Consider the following 16,537-nt stretch of genomic DNA (forward strand, 5'->3'; position numbering starts at 1 on the left):
TCTTTGTAGGCTTTCTGCTTTCTCTTAATAATCTGTATGAGATGCTTGTTCATCCAATCTGGTCTACAACCCTTCTCTACCAATTTTTTTTCTCTTGCTTGGGATTCAGATAGTTTTTTCTTCAAGTAGCTGCAGCCATGCATTCCACTTAGGTGGTGTGTGTGTGCGTGCGCCCAGGGTGCCAGAGCTGGAGAATTTTGCCTTGTAGTACCAGCAGAGGGTGGATTGTGGGCCTCTTTCTCATAGTCCTTCCTCTGGCTATATGAGGCAGCACTGCCTCTTCCCCTCCTCAATTCCTTCTCACTAACTATGGCTGAAGTTGGAGCTCTGTGTAGTTCTTAACCTCACAGTCTCTATCTTGTAGTGACTTTTTTCTAGTTGTACATAGTTGGTGCTTTTAATGTTGGTTAGATTTAGTTGAGTATTTCCTTGGTGAAACCTCAATGTTGTCTGCCATGAAGGAGAGTGATCCCCAATAGCGTTCCCCACATTCGGTGCTTGTTGTACTTGGACGAGGCCCACGTTGAAGAGTGATATTTGATTTGTAAATCGTTCACGGAACCAAGTCAGGTGGCTAGAAACCTTTGCCTAAAGCAGCTGCTCAAACAGACCATGCAACCAGTTGTATGTCGGATCAAAGGTCTCCCTCAGGTTCTGAAGAGAACTTCAGGTCTTGTGGAGGCTCTTCTCCTCCAGAAAGAGTGTGGATTGGCACAGAGTTAATGACACAGGATGAAGCAGGTCTCTCAAACTGCTCCATAGTACCCTCGGGAAGTTTAGAGACCCTAGACCATCAACTCTGAGTTTGGCACCAGGGTTTCTGTTGAATCTGGTACTGATAAAGGTGATGCATGAAAATGAAGGAACATAACTTGACTTTCAGACACCAAATTAAGTTTGCAAGAATAAAAAAAACCCTTCTAGTTTATTACTTTCAAAATTATTAACACACAAAGTATCAAAATATGCCCCCTACCCCACAATAGATCTTTTTAATTGGTTTTGCAGTAGGACCAAAAATTGACAGTTCTGTGAATTTTGTTATAAGCCAGAAGTAATTTTCACTGTCAAGCTGCTTTTCATTTAGCAAAACTTCTGTTTCTAAGAAGCTGCAGTTGCAAGCCAAGTGAGCAAGTGAAAATGTGATTGTGAAGGGTATGATGACAGTTCGGATTTTATAATAATGCGTTCATTCTAAGATGTATTTATGAATCTCTTATACATTTAGATAATTTGCAAGCCATTTAAGAGAGAAAACTTAACATAGAAAAAGTTAACAAACTAGAAGGAACTGGTCCAACCAGAGAAGTGTATTCAAAGTTGTGATCATTGTCCAGAAAATAAATCTGCAGCCTTTTGAAAGGTAATCCAAACAACTCTCAAAGCTAACTCTCTCCATTCCTAGCGCTCACTCTCTTGCATCTCCAGGCTTGCATCTCTCACCATCTCTTGCTCTTTCTGTCATCCTTCATGGTTATCCTGATGCCTCTTTAAACAATACGTGGCAAAAACAGGATCATACACCAGTATGGTGAAATACTAGAATTTTGCTGAACTGAAGTGAGCCATCTAAAAGGTGAAATCAAATTTAAATTGCACTTAATACTTTTGGCAGAATTTCACAAAACTTGGGAATTGAATGAATTGAAACTGAGTACCTGGAATTGGATAAAAATGTCCAGTTGAAGATGGCAATGAAGATGACACAAAGTGGGAGAAATCAGGATTTCATCCTGCATGCTAGCAACAGCAAAGCACATTAGCTGTCCTGTAACTGGGGATAAAATATAGTATTCTGAGTTTACTATTTGTATATAATCCACACCTCCTGCCACAGAAGTCCTGGTAGTGGAAGTACAAACTTCCCCATAGGATCCTGTCAATATTCATCATTAGGGCCTACCAAATTCACTGTCCATTTTGGCCAATTTCACGGCCATAGAATTTTAAAAATCGTAAATTTCATGATTTCAGCTATTTAAATCTGAATTTGTAATTGTAGGGGTCCTAACCCAAAAAGGAGTTGTGGTGGGTTATGGTACTGCTACCCTTACTTCTGCATTGCTGCTGGCAGCAGCTCTGCCTTCAGAGCATGGTATGGTATTGCCACCCTTACTTCTGCGCTGCTGCCTGCAGAAGTGGGCCCTCAGTCAGCAGTCGTCACTCTCCGGCCACCCACCTCTGCAGGCAGCAGCGCAGAAGTATGGTATTGCCACCTTTACTTCTGCGCTGCTGCTTCAATACTGCCACCCCCCTAAAATAATCTTGTGACACCCCTGCAATTCCTTTTTGGGTCAGGACCCCCAATTTGAGAAACGCTGGTTTATCCTGTGAAATCTGTATAGTATAGGGTAAAAGCACACAAAAGACCAGATTTCATGGGCGGAGACCAGATTTCACGGTCCGTGATGTGTTTTTCCTGAATTTGGTAGGGCCCTATTAATCAGTTTTGACCTAGAAGGTCCGTATCTGAGGGGTTAAATGGAAGTTCACTCTCCATAATCATTCATTTCATGTGGGCCACTAGACTGCTTTTGATCACTGCCAGTTTGACTTGGAATTAAATAAGAGCCTTACAGATGAAAGGCTCTGTAATGCACTGGCAATCCCTTGAGCTGTACAGTACCCTGACAAAGTGTATTCTGCTGTAATTTATGCTCAGTCTTTTTGTGTCCCTGAGTTTGATGTCTTAGATCATAGACATGCATTGAAACTCTTTCAAAGAATTGACTGTAGGAAAAGAAAGTAATCCAAGCTTAATAAAAGCAATTCAGGATGTAAAATTACAGTATCTTGCTATATCTACTCTATCATTGTCAAATAGGAATTAAGACTCATCTTAAAAATAATTAACTTAGTAATATGTAGGCTTGATAGAATTCAATTTTTATTTTTTAGAATTTTGACAGCCAACACTGATGTTTATTTTAAAGCATTTTTTCTATGTCTATCAAAACTCCACACTTTGAAAAACTGTGGATTTTAAAGTATTTTGGGGGTGGGGGAATTTATATTGACTTATGTTTTTACACTTGTGGGAAATTCTGAGGGGATCAGACAATAGGGATTTCAGGCAATAATTATTTAATCTTCTTCTTCGTATGACTGATATACATGTAGAACAACAACTATAATTTTACATTTAGGTGGTTAAGCCAAATAATTGCATCAGGAGTAGCAGTGTGAATCGCTGTAATGCCTCCTTCATATTTGTGAATCAAGCATTGAGTTGTTATAGTTATGTGGTCTGTTTTAATTGACCACAGTCACACACTGGAGAGCTTTTAATATTCCATTTGTGCATCAAGTATCCGCATCTGCCATGGTTTGTGTGAATGTGGTGTAGGGTTACCCATAAACTTTGTGGCAGATTGAAGCTAGAGATCTGCTGTTTTGGGTCTTTCACAAGTGTTTATTTGTGACTTCTGGTAAACTCCATTTGACTTTCATTATTTAATGACAGTAGACCTTGACATTCAAAATGTTAAAGCTTTATAACCATTAAAATACAGATTGCCAGTGTTACATGTCAAAATATACAAAATGGATATCCTAAATCAAACTCTTAAATTCTCAAGCAGCATTATTTCTACTTTACCTTTCTGTAAATTTGAATTATCAATGAAAATATTTTTTCATTGGTTTGTGTATTCAGTGAAATTGTTGATTACCGACAGTTATCAATAAATATCTGATCCTTCTGAGCCTAAGCAGATGCTATTCAGTTCTCTAGAGTGTTAGGTTTTGTCTAAATAGTTAATCCATAAAACTTAAATTTCTGCTGTACAGCACATATGAATAAAAACAGCTCTTGCATGTCTTTTAAACTAATTTAGGCAAATTTAGAAAAAGAATGGTAAATTAGATGGGTCTGAAGACAACAGGACCTTAAAAGCAAACCTCAAAAATGTTCTAAACATAAATAACCTAATTTAAAAAATTTTTTAAAAATACACTTTTAAAAAGTAGTCTTTCTGTACCATAAAAATAATTATTTCTAATTTTAGCATAATATGTTTGAAACTTTGACTTTTGATTTAAGATCAGGATTGCATTCTGCCAATTTTTTTTCCTTTACCATTTTTTGTATTTGAACAATATCTTCCTGTTGTGCAGTTATAAATGTAGGATAAAAATTGCCTCTAACTGAGAACAGATGTCTATATAAATCATAATGTTATCAGCTTTGGTGTTGTTAGTGATGGCAGTTACGCATCATTTCACAGCAGATTATTGGCTGCTGATCACATTTTCAAGTAGCACAGGTATATTAGTAGCATACAGTTTGACAAATTACCATTTAAGAACTGTATTTTATTACATATATGATCATTATCTTCTTCCAACCATGCAAATTCAATCTGAGTTCTGAATATCAAGCTATGATCTTTCTTCCTTTTTCGTCACCACCACTAATGACAAGAATCCAGAGCTCCGCTAATAACTGATTTTTTCATTCGCTGGCAGTTCTGAAAAATAGAAAAATAATTTCAGTTCAGGTTGTACCCTAAATGCTGCAGCAACTTGTGTAAGAAAAATTCTGAACATTAGCTATTCTTGCAACACTTAAATAATAGTATTTTAGTCATACCAAGTGATCCAGAATCATATACCAAGTGATTCAGAATATGGAGCCAAAATAGTTAATTAAATCTTAACTTTTACGGTCAAGTTGTTTCTGAATGTTCTGAAACATTGTTTTTCTGAATTCAATGATAGTTTCATTGACACATGTTTTTTTAGAAGGGTATTAAATTTTTGGTCACTTGATTCACAACTAATGCACAGTGATCTGAAAAAGCAGTAATTGACTTATTTTCCTCTCCTATCTGATCACTCTCAAATGTTGTTCTGTATTGTTTGTGTAGCCCAGTGGGCTAGCTTGCCTTTATTTTATTTACTGCTTTGCATTATATTCAGCAGTAATGCAAGGAGCCTGCAGGCTGTATGCTGTAAGACATTAGCTTCAGCAAGTTAGCATAAGGTTTGATACCTATGCACTTTGAACACATAAACTTTGCACAAATAAACAATCCAACAGAAAACCCCAGTATTAGGGGAGCTGAAAATAGAGTTTAAGGGGAAGTTCTGACCACAGATACATTAGTCAACCACAGAAGTGTCCTGGAAATGAACTGACATACATAACAGATACATGAGATACATGAGATAAGCCTTGCCTGCTTGCTTGCCTACCTATCTTTTCTTATAAGTTTCTTATTTTCTTATGGGTTTCATTATTTGTTTTATTATAATAGGTTTATAGATTTATATTACAGTATATTTTGGCTGTAACACAAGGACCTGCAGGTCACATCTTGTATGTTGAGCAAAGGCAAAGTTAGCATACATATGTTTGGGACCTTTCACCTAGATGGATGGTGACGAGCTAACGCATAAGGTCCATATATGGCTGCAACCTTTAACATATAGGATGTGTTAAAGCAGGTTGGCATAGGGGCTTTCCTAAGTTTATACCCTTTTAAACTTAACAAGTACACCACAACTTGGAATTTTGGAGAGAACTGAAATAACCAGTTAGGACAGAAATAACAAATGTGATATCTAACCATGAAAGAGCCGTGGTAATGAATGGATGTAAATGATAAGTTGGGATCACTGATATACTAATCTATAGGAAAAAACACTCCAACATTAGTAAGGTGAGGAAATACAAATAAGGAAAAGCGGGAAAACCCCCACTGTATATGCACGGAACATTGCGGTGTCAGTGTAATGTATTATAAAAGTGGTATCCCAGCCTAGGGGCAGAAGGAGAGAGAGATGTAGTCCTCGGGAGGTGCCTGAATGATGGCCACTGGTGATGTTGGGGAAGGTAAGGGTGAGGAGGAAGATAATGGCTAACATTTCAGATTGTTCTACAGGAAATGGTGTGAGTATATCGATGTGCAGATGTACATTCTGTAGTATATCTATCTACCTTACTGAGTTGGGGTATTTCCGACTGTGCTAAATGTATTAATAAACTATACTTGTAAATATAAAAGAGTTCCTATAGCTTGAGTGTTGAAACGGTGCACATCGGGGTTCCCAGCTATATAATAATTTGAATAATACTGGGCCTGATCTTGGGACAAGAACCTGTCAACCCTCAAAGTAATAACTGGGGTTCTTAAGTAATATAATTAATGTGTAATATGAGATCGGGCAACATTGGACTCTCCTTTCATGACTCCATCATAGTTTATTCAGCAAATTTTGATTGACTTGTAGGGAAATGGAATTGTATTCTGAGATTTGTTGAATGTAATTTAGTCAAGGTTATGGAGTTTTGGTGTACTTTTACTCACTGAACAACAGTTCTTTGTTTTTTCAAAATTACAGTATCTTGACTAAGGAAATGTAATCAACTATCTTCGAAACTATGCAAACTTCAAGTTAGAGAGTAGTTCTATATTTTTGGGTCAGGCTTTTAAATTTAATAAAATTGTGTATCTAATTTTAGAACACAGTTATTGTGAACGTGCACACAAAATGACTAACGTCTTAATAATGGTTATTACTTATTTGATTCTTACTAAATATTCTTGAGGTCTGTCCCCATCAATATATAGTGTAAAAGTATTGAAGGTCAGCTTCCCTTTTAGTGAAGAACAAATAATCTAATCATAGTAGGTGAATCACAGAACAAATGGGAATTGTAAGTCTGGAAATCATACAGATAACATAAAAAAATAAATTTAAATGTGTTAAAAAGAAATAGGCAGAGATTTTAAGAGTTAAATTTAAAGAGTTAAGAGTTAAATTTTCAGATAGCTTAGGTGTAAAATTATATTGACTGCATGCATGAATTAGGGAACCATGCACACAAATAGCTAATCATTTTCAGTTTTTATGTTTGCTGTTAAGTTATGGGAAATTACTTAAACCTTATAAGAAAGCACCCTTGGCATTGAAATTACTTTTTCCAGTATTTAGTTTATTGTTTGATATTACTCGCATACAATTTGCACCATATTAGGATACTTATTTTCAAGGATTTTTTAAAAGCTGTTCATTTTCAAAAAAGTGTTTAAGAGATTTAAGAGCTTCTATATTTATTTCCTGTGTAGGCTACTCTTGTATTTTTTTGTTTTGTTTTAGTTCTGCCAAACCTTTGGAATATTGATGGGGAATTTACCATACCTGAACAAAAGCAAATAGAAAACCATGAGGAACTAGCAAACTCCTATGAAAGAAAACTAATTGAGGTAAGAATCTGTTACACTTCAGAAGTTTTTTTATGGAGATAGTAGCTTAAAGGTCATGCTGTCAGACAGCTGTGGCAGTTGGGCCAAGTAATCCACCATCTCATACAAACAATTAAGAGGTTGCGTTCAAATTAGCTGTAGAGTCAGGGTGGTAACTGGTTGAGTTCTCTGATATCGCAATGGTCTGGGACTCTTGGCATGACATAGATACAGACCTTGCTGTTGCACAGCTGTAATTCATAAAGTCAAAATGGCTGAGAATTTAAAAATTTGGATGGTAACAGACTGCAAATCCCAGTAATGATTCAGCCTTGTGATAATCTGAACAAAACGAGTTCTAAACCACATAGCTGTTTCCATTTCTTCACAATGACTCCACAGACAGTCTAGGCTTCAGAGTGACACACAGGTCGACAATCCTGGAATTTTATTATGTAGATAATAGCAGTGACTTAATAGTTCAAGGTGAAAGACAATTTCCATTCTTAGCCTGAATTTTGGTGTCTCCCTTTAATTCTTTAAAGAAGCAGTCTGATATTTCTAATGCTTTGAACTGTTTATTTCAAAAGTTGTAAGTTGATTGAAGAAGCTATAATTTTTAGCCATGGAAATTTTGAGAACTAACTTTTTTTTCCTTTTGGGAAAAGTATTCTTAACATCCACACTCTAGTACCAAAATAGAGTTACACTTTACCAGTTTCAAATGTATCATATATACTTGTTCTCAGTTTAAAAAAATTGTGGACAATGTTGGTTTTGTTTACTTTCCATGTTAAAAAGATATTTAATTACACTGTTAATTTTGGAACTAGCCTGTAGTACTTGGAATCTCCTCAGACACCAATAACTTATTTGAGGGTCATCCTGAGTAAAACAGTGTCCACAATTGTTACAATTGCTGCCAGTGTTGCTTGCTGAGTTTGTAACTGTCATGAGCCACAGGTTTCAGGCCTTATGTAAGTTACAATGTAAGTTACAATCTCCACTTCAAGATCTCATAAAATTATAAGCTTTGTTGCCTGTGCCAGCTGCGCTTTTACCTTTCTTGAGACTTTCTGGAGCTTAAAAGTTCCAATAGCGTATCTTGTGAAACTTGTAACTTCCCGGAGGACTCTTAACATCTCCTAATTGATGTTGCAGAACTGTAGCATATTCTGTTAGTGCTGCATTGATGTATATTGTTGAGTTCCATGGATGTGATGTTAATACAGAAATGACTGATGGACGTTAGAAGCTCTGCTGATGTAACTGTATTGACAAAGCTTGTGATACTCATGAGTAAGGCTGCAATTTAGTCATGGAAGTCATGGAATCCATGACTTCTGAAGACCTCCGTGATTTCAGCCAGCTCTGGCTGGGAGCTGCAGGTCACCAGCCACCTGTGGAGGCAAGGAGCCATGGGGTACCCTTGCCGCCTTGCGGCAGGGGGACCCCCCCAGTTTCCGGCCACTGCGGGCGACGGGGGGACCCCCCCAGCTCAGAGCCTCCACCGGAGGGGAACCCTGGAGCCCAGGCTCCCCGTTTTGTCACGGATATTGTTAGTAGAAGTCAGGGACGAGTCACAGGCTTCCCTGAATTTTTTATTATTGTCCATGACCTGTCCCTGACTTCTACTAACAATATCCATGACAAAATCTTAGCCTTACTCATGAGCTCCACCTTTGAAGGCTATTGAGCTTATTATTAAAAAAAAAAAAAAAAGGGTTAGAGACATAATGTTTGTTATAAGTTTCAATAAAAATGAAATTCACAGACAAAAAAACAAAAAAGTTAAACTCTAAGGTCAAACACATACATCCCTTAAAATATTAATTAAGCATTGCAGTATACCTCTGCCTCTACCTAAACATTCCAAAGTCACCTTAAATCTGCATCTTTGACTATGCTTCATTTACTTGAGGGAGGCTACGTGTATCCCCATCTACTCAAACCTCTTGGATAATCAAACTCTTATCTAGCTGTAGGGACAATATTGACAAAAATAGTCCATTCTTTGAACAGCTGGTTACTATCCTTCGAAAACATGTTTGGACAACTACAAGTAATCCTTTTATGTTTGGTCGCCACTTTCTCAAATGGTATGCCCTTTTATGGGTTTATCTGGCCTTTTTCTGTTGCCAAACCTGTCTGAGGTGCATGTTTTAGTAAAGAATCCAGGTAAAATGTCTTGATAAACATTAAAAAAACAACCTGGTCTCAGCTGCTATGTTGTTCTCCCAGAGGTTCAGGATTTGCTGATGACACTACGAAGTTTCCATACAGTGCTGCCAATACCTAGTCTCTCAGAATTCCTCTGCTTCTGTAGAATTGCAGACACACCTGCTCCATTGTAAAGCCTAGCTGCAAACCATATCTAATGCAGGCAGCCTGACTTTATGCCCATTGTAGGATGATGTATTAATATATTCACATGCCAAAAGTGGGGACGTGACTCTATAATAATCCAGGTGCTGTTACTGACACTGCCCCTTGCTTTTTCCCTCAACAAGTGCAGGGTACCAACTCTGCTGTCACTTTTTACATGGGCCCATTCTATTGTCAAGTTGAGGAGTAGGAAGGGGAACACTCCTGAATGCTGCTATGGCAGTGTTATGGAGCAGGAACTGGGGGGAAGGAAAGGGTCTGTTGGCATGACCAGATTAAGGTAATCCAGAGCTATAAGCACACTGCTTGCAGGACCCATGTGGCTGGTGGAACATTTCACATCAGGTCAGAGACCCCCCCATGAACTTGTCACCAGATGATCAGGATCCTGCAGTCTCTAAAGCAATATGAGATAAGACTTGATTGCTGATGAAATATTAAAAATGGGTATAACAGAAGCTGAGCTGAAATGTTCATGTAATAGAATGTAATATCCAAAGTTGTTTCTTCATGGTTTTCCATTATGGAGAGTTTTGTTAGTGATATCTCTTGAGTGCATATTATCACCGTTTATTATTAAAATGATCTGAATTTCTTCTTATCATTTGTAATGGAGTTTTATTCAGATGCCCTCTATTATTCTTTATTGCTGTTTTATGAATGGATTGATTTAACAAAAGAAATGTATAAACATATAATGAAGACTACAAAAAAGCAGTAGAAAGTTGATTTAATAAAATTCCATATTAAACTTATTAGAAACACTTTTCATGCTTTAAACATTATGAATATTTATTAAGACATGTTTTATTTTTGCATAAATTCTACACTAAAAAAATTCTATGGCTCTTTCTAGAAAGAGCCACATAAAGAACATCATTCTTGGTACCATGATTTCTTCGAATGCAAAAATCTGAGATCAGTCCCAAAGCCCCTAATATTTTGAGTTGTTGACAGAGTGTTTGGGTAACATTGAGCAAAGTTTGTCCCCTTTCATTTGGCTCTTAGTTAGTCAATCTCATATAACATGGGACCAGATTCAAATTTTACCTTGTCCTGTATTCAGAGGAAAATGGACTCTAGAGATATTTATAATGCAAGTCCATGAACAATTAAACAAGTTTAAATGCACAGGTAAGACACGTTTTGCTTTGTGCTGTTAATGTCATTTTGTTGAACATAAGGAATAAACATGAGTGTTTTGATTTGCATTGGTTTTGAAGGATTTGTTTAAATAATTTCATCTGCTCCAGAAGTTTTTCCACCTTACATTTCCTACTGGGAAATGTAAACTCCCTATAGCCTGCATCACAATTACCCTCAAAATAAATAGTCACTGAACATTTGCTGTCCTAGCAGAGCTGGCATTGCTAGGGATTAGTTAACAAAACAAAAAACAGCTGTGACTGATGTTCAGGATGTGCAAACAAAAACAAGATCTGTGGCTGGGTTGATATCCATAAGGGACACTATTGTTTACAATGTCTTTCTTTTTGTCGCTATAGACTAGTAATGAACATTTCCTGAAATGAAGAGATGAGCACTCATAATGGAAAATTGGAAAAAAAAATATTTGACACACTAATTTTTCGGTGACTTTTCTTAAGTATGTCTAATTACAGAGAACAGAATTCAGCTTTCCTTGCAGTTTCAGGCTTGTACAATTTAGGGCCTTATTCATGATTGATTTTATTCATGGTTTAAACTTGCATTTCATCACATTTAAATTATAACTTATGCGGAAAAATTTGCTCAAGATGCCCCTAATGTGTCTTACGAAGATGCTGCTAAAGACTCAATAATTAAAATTGGGCTTTCTATTTCCTGATGCAGATTATTTCTGTCAGGAAATGGGAAATAAAGGGGATAGACCCATTGCTTTGACAGAGGCTCTGTGCACTGAAACTGTGGACCACAGTTCCCTGATCCCTGGAATGCCCTCTGTAGTTACTGTAGTCCTGGAAGGTTTGTGGAATGACTTCTTTATGGAGGAGAGCCAGAATGGGTGGAGAATATCCATGTCTCCTGGGCCTTTGTAGCATATTGTCATAAATATTAAGGTTAGGGTAAACCCCTTTGAAATCCCTCCTGGCCAGGGGAAAGCTCCTCTCACCTGTAAAGGGTTAAGAAGCTAAAGGTAACCTCGCTGGTACCTGACCAAAATGACCAATGAGGAGACAAAATACTTTCAAAAGCTGGGAGGAGGGAGAGAAACAAAGGGTCTGTGTGTCTGTCTATATTCTGTATTTGCCGGGGATAGACCAGGAATGGAGTCTTAGAACTTTTAGTAAGTAATCTAGCTAGGTAAGTGTTAGATTATGATTTCTTTAAATGGCTGAGAAAAGAACTGTGCTGAATAGAATAACTATTTCTGTCTGTGTATCTTTTTTGTAACTTAAGGTTTTGCCTAGAGGGGTTCTCTATGTTTTGAATCTAATTACCCTGTAAGGTATCTACCATTCTGATTTTACAGGGGGGATTTCTTTATTTCTATTTACTTCTATTTTTATTAAAAGTCTTCTTGTAAGAAAACTGAATGCTTTTTCATTGTTCTCAGATCCAAGGGTCTGGGTCTGTAGTCACCTACGCAAATTGGTGAGGCTTTTTACCAAACCTTGTCCAGGAAGTGGGGTGTAAGGTTTTGGGAAGTATTTTGGGGGGAAAGACGTGTCCAAACAGCTCTTCCCCAGTAACCAGTATTAGTTTGGTGGTGGTAGCGGCCAATCCAAGGACAAAGGGTGGAATATTTTGTACCTTGGGGAAGTTTTGACCTAAGCTGGTAAAGATAAGCTTAGGAGGTTTTTCATGCAGGTCCCCACATCTGTACCCTGGAGTTCAGAGTGGGGGAGGAACCTTGACACATATGCAAAGGCATGTTTGGGAGCCAGTTATTATCTTTTATACCTAAAAATGTCTGGTGAAATACAGTGCTCGGGTTTTAGAACTCAGTTTCCCCAAAAGCTTTGAGTTCCTTTTCTGAGTTTCTCAGAGGGCTTTGTGTAATACTTTACCATGTCTTTCCCTCAAACATTTAAAGTTAAATATAAGTACTAAAATTGCATTATACTTGTTTTTCATGCCTAAAGAGTTGATTTCCAGACACTTAGAATGTGAGATTTGATAACTTTCTTCCACTCGGAACTTCCACATGCTGATCACGTGAACCCAATATTTTAATTACTCTATTCTAATAAAAATACTCGACAGATGAGAATAAGAGTTCATTTATGAATATTTAGATTTTTATGAGATTTGACATCTATGGGAAAAAAAAGGCTAAGTTTGAGTTTTCAAATTCCTGACAAATTATCTGGCTGTATTTTCAAAGTCAACTTGTTTGAAACATTTGAGACAATATCTGTGAAAGTTATTTTACAATTACATGATGTTAAACCAAATGTTGAATGTTTTGGTTTAACTGTCGTATGTCAATTTTTACATCTTTCGTGCCTTTTTTTAGCATAATTAAGTACTTTGTCAGTTGGATCCTGAGGCCTCAGAATTGTGCTGGTATTTGTATTTGAACTGCTTTCTTGTTTCAGTCTGAATTTTAACTTCTAGTTTCTCATTAATTTCATTTCAAATTAGTCAAGGTGTTTAAGCTGTATTAAGTTCAGAAAGAGATCTTGGAGTCATTGTGGATAGTTCTCTGAAATACGCTCAATGTGTGGCAGTCAAAAAAGCTAACAGAATGTTAGGAACCATTAGGAAAGGGATAGATAATAAGACGGAAAATATCTTAATGCCTCTATATAAATCCATGGTATACCCACATCTTGAATACTGTTTGCAGGTCTGGTTGCCTCATCTCAAAAAAGGTATATTAGAATTGGAAAAGATACAGAGAAGGGCAACAAAAATGATTATGGGTATGGAACAGCTTCTGTACGAGGAGAGATTAAAAAGACTGGGACTTTTCAGCTTGGAAAAGACACTACTAAGAGGTGATATGATAGAGGTCTATAAAATCTTGAACGACGTGGAGAAAGTGAATATGGAAATGTTATTTACTCCTTCACATAACACAAGAACTAGGTGTCCACCCAATGAAATCAATATGCAGCAGGTTTAAAACAAATGAAAGGAAGTACTTCTTCACACAACATACAGTTAACCTATGGAACTTGTTTCAAAAGGGTGCTGTGAGAGCTAAAACAACAGGGTTCAAAAAAGAACTAGATAAGTTCACGGAGGATAGGTCCATCAATGGCTATTAGCCAGGATGGTCAGAGATGCAACACTATGCTCTGTGTGTCCCTAACCTCTGCTTGCCAGAAGCTGGGAGAGGATGATGGGATGGATCACTCAATTGCCTGTTCTGATCATTCCCTGTGAAGTACCTGGCATTGGCCCCTGTCGAAAGACAGGATACTGGGCTAGGTGGACCACTGGTCTGATCCAGTATGGCCGTTTTTATGTTATTATTCAAAAATTATATAAAAAGAATACATTTATGTCTTGGAACAGTTTCCGTATGCTTGGCCTCTACATTTTTTCATATAATAATGAAATAGTGCAGTCTTGTGAAAATGGAGTTGTCTGTCAGCTTTCAGTGTTCTTGTCAAACAAGTATCGATCTTTGTGCTGATAGAGTTCTTTCTAATAAATGATAGTTTCATAGACTGGCTTTCTATTAGTAATGGAACTTTGCAAATAATACAGGGAATATTTTTATTTGAATAACTAGGTTTTTAATTAGTAGAATTTTTCAATTAAGTTCTTTAGTTCTCTTTCCTGTCAAAATTATTATTTTTTAAAATAACATATCCATGGGTCAAGGTGGATGAGCCAATATCTTTTATTGGACCAACTTCTGTTGGTTAGAAAGACAATCTTTCAAGCTTACCCAGAGCTCTTCTTCAAGTCTGGGTCATCATTTATGGGGAACATGGGCTGTTATAGCAGGGATAAGGGAGAGACAAGATGGAACTGGGGGGGGGGGGAATTAAATCAGCATCTTAGATGTCTATATACTAATGCATGAAGTATGGGGAATAAGCAGGAAGAACTGTAAATGCTAGTAAATAAGCACAACTATGACATAGTTGGCATTGTAGAGACTTGTTTGGATAATACGCGTGACTGGAATATTGGTATAGAAGGGTACAGGTTGCTCAGGAAGGACAGGCAGGGAAAAAAAGGAGGAGGTGTTGCCTTGTATATTAAAAATGTCTACATTTGGACTGAGGTTGAGATTGAAATAGGAGACAGACTTGTTGAAAGTCTCCGGGAAAGAATAAAAGGGGTAAAAAACCAAGGGTGATGTCATGGTAGAGGTCTACCACAGACCACCTAATCACCTAACTAAGAAGAGGTGGATAAGGCTTTTTTAAACAACTAACCAAATCATTCAAAGCACAGGACTTGGTGGTGATGGGGGACTTTACTTAGACATCTGTTTGGAAAATAACTCAGCAGGGCACAGATTATCCAACAACATAAAAACATAAGAACGGCCATACTGGATCAGACCAAAGGTTCATCTAGCCCAGTATCCTGTTTTCTGACAGTGGCCAAAGCCAGGTACCCCAGAGGGAATGAACAGAACAGGTAATCATCAAGTGATCAAACTGGCTAGAGACACAAAAGGTAAAAAGAAAATACTCTACAAATACATTAGAAGAAAGAGGAAGACCAAGGACAGGGTAGGCCCGTTAATGGGGGGAACAATAACAGAAAATGTGGAAATGGCAGAGGTGCTTAATGGCTTCTTCGTTTCAGTTTTCACCAAGAAGAATCAGAGGCTAAAATAGAGAAATAACAAGTTAAAAATTACTTAGACAAGTTAGGTTTCAGAGTAGCAGCCGTGTTAGTCTGTATCCGCAAAAAGAAAAGGAGTACTTGTGGCACCTTAGAGACTAACAAATTTATTTAAGCATAAGCTTTTGTGAGCTACAGCTCACTTCATCGGATGCATTCAGTGGAAAATACAGTGGGGATGTATTAGCAGGGGTGTAGTAAGCAAGAAATGAGAAGTAATTCTTCTGCTCTACTCCGCACTGATTAGGCCTCAACTGGAGTATAGTGTCCAGTTCTGGGCGCTATATTTCGGAAAAGATGTGGACAAATTGGAGCAAGTCCAGACAAGAGCAACAAAAATGATTAAAGGTCTAGAAAACATGGTCTATGGGTGAAGATTTTAGAAATTGGGTTTGTTTAGACTGAGAGGGAACATAACAGTTTACAAGTACATAACAGGTTGTTACAGGGAGGAGGGAGAAAAAGTGTTGTTCTTAACCACTGAGGATAGGGCAAGAAGCAATGGGCTTAAATTGCAGCAAGGGAGGTTTAGGTTGGACGTTAGAAAAAACTTCCTAACTGTCAAGATGGTTAAGCACTGGAATAAATTGCTTAGGGAGGTTGTAGAATCTTCATCATTGGAGATTTTTTAAGAGCAGGTTAGACAAACAGCTGTCAGGGATGGTCTAAATAATACTTAGTCCTGCCATGAGTGCAGGGGACTGGACTAGATGACCTCTTGAGGTCCCTTCCAGTCCCATCATTCAATGCACGTAATTAATCATCCATTTGCTAATACACTCATCTCTGGTCAGATTTTTTTCTTCGTCCAGTTATTTTTTCAAAATCACTGATGCTGGGACTCAGTTAGCAGAAAAATAGGCTGTGAACCTATCCAACTATACTCTCAGCCCAGCAGAAGCAGCTGTTCTATCTCGGGGACTCTCCTTCTGCCCCTCCACCCCCACGAACATGATACAGTTCTGTGGTGACCTAGAATCCTATTTTCGACGTCTCCGTCTCAAGGAATATTTCCAAAATACCTCTGAACAACATACTAATCCACAGAGGTCTCCCTGCCAACACTACAGAAAGAGGGATTCTAGATGGACTCCTCCTGAAGGTCGAAACAGCAGACTGGACTTCTACATAGAGTGCTTCCGCCGACGTGCACGGGCTGAAATTGTGGAAAAGCAGCATCACTTGCCCCATAACCTCAGCCA

General features: G+C 37.7%; 1 protein-coding gene across 1 annotated transcript in view; it reads left to right on the forward strand.

Annotated features, from left to right (window-relative positions):
- SNX29 (sorting nexin 29) overlaps positions 1-16,537 on the forward strand; it is a 454,788-nt gene that overhangs the window by 180,836 nt on the left and 257,415 nt on the right. Inside the window, 1 exon segment of the mRNA XM_073362374.2 lies at positions 7,105-7,211. Within this exon segment, the coding sequence (XP_073218475.1) occupies positions 7,105-7,211 (107 nt within the window).

The sequence above is a fragment of the Lepidochelys kempii genome, chromosome 10, assembly GCF_965140285.1.
Source record: "Lepidochelys kempii isolate rLepKem1 chromosome 10, rLepKem1.hap1, whole genome shotgun sequence".
In the NCBI taxonomy this organism is placed as follows: Eukaryota; Metazoa; Chordata; order Testudines; family Cheloniidae; genus Lepidochelys; species Lepidochelys kempii.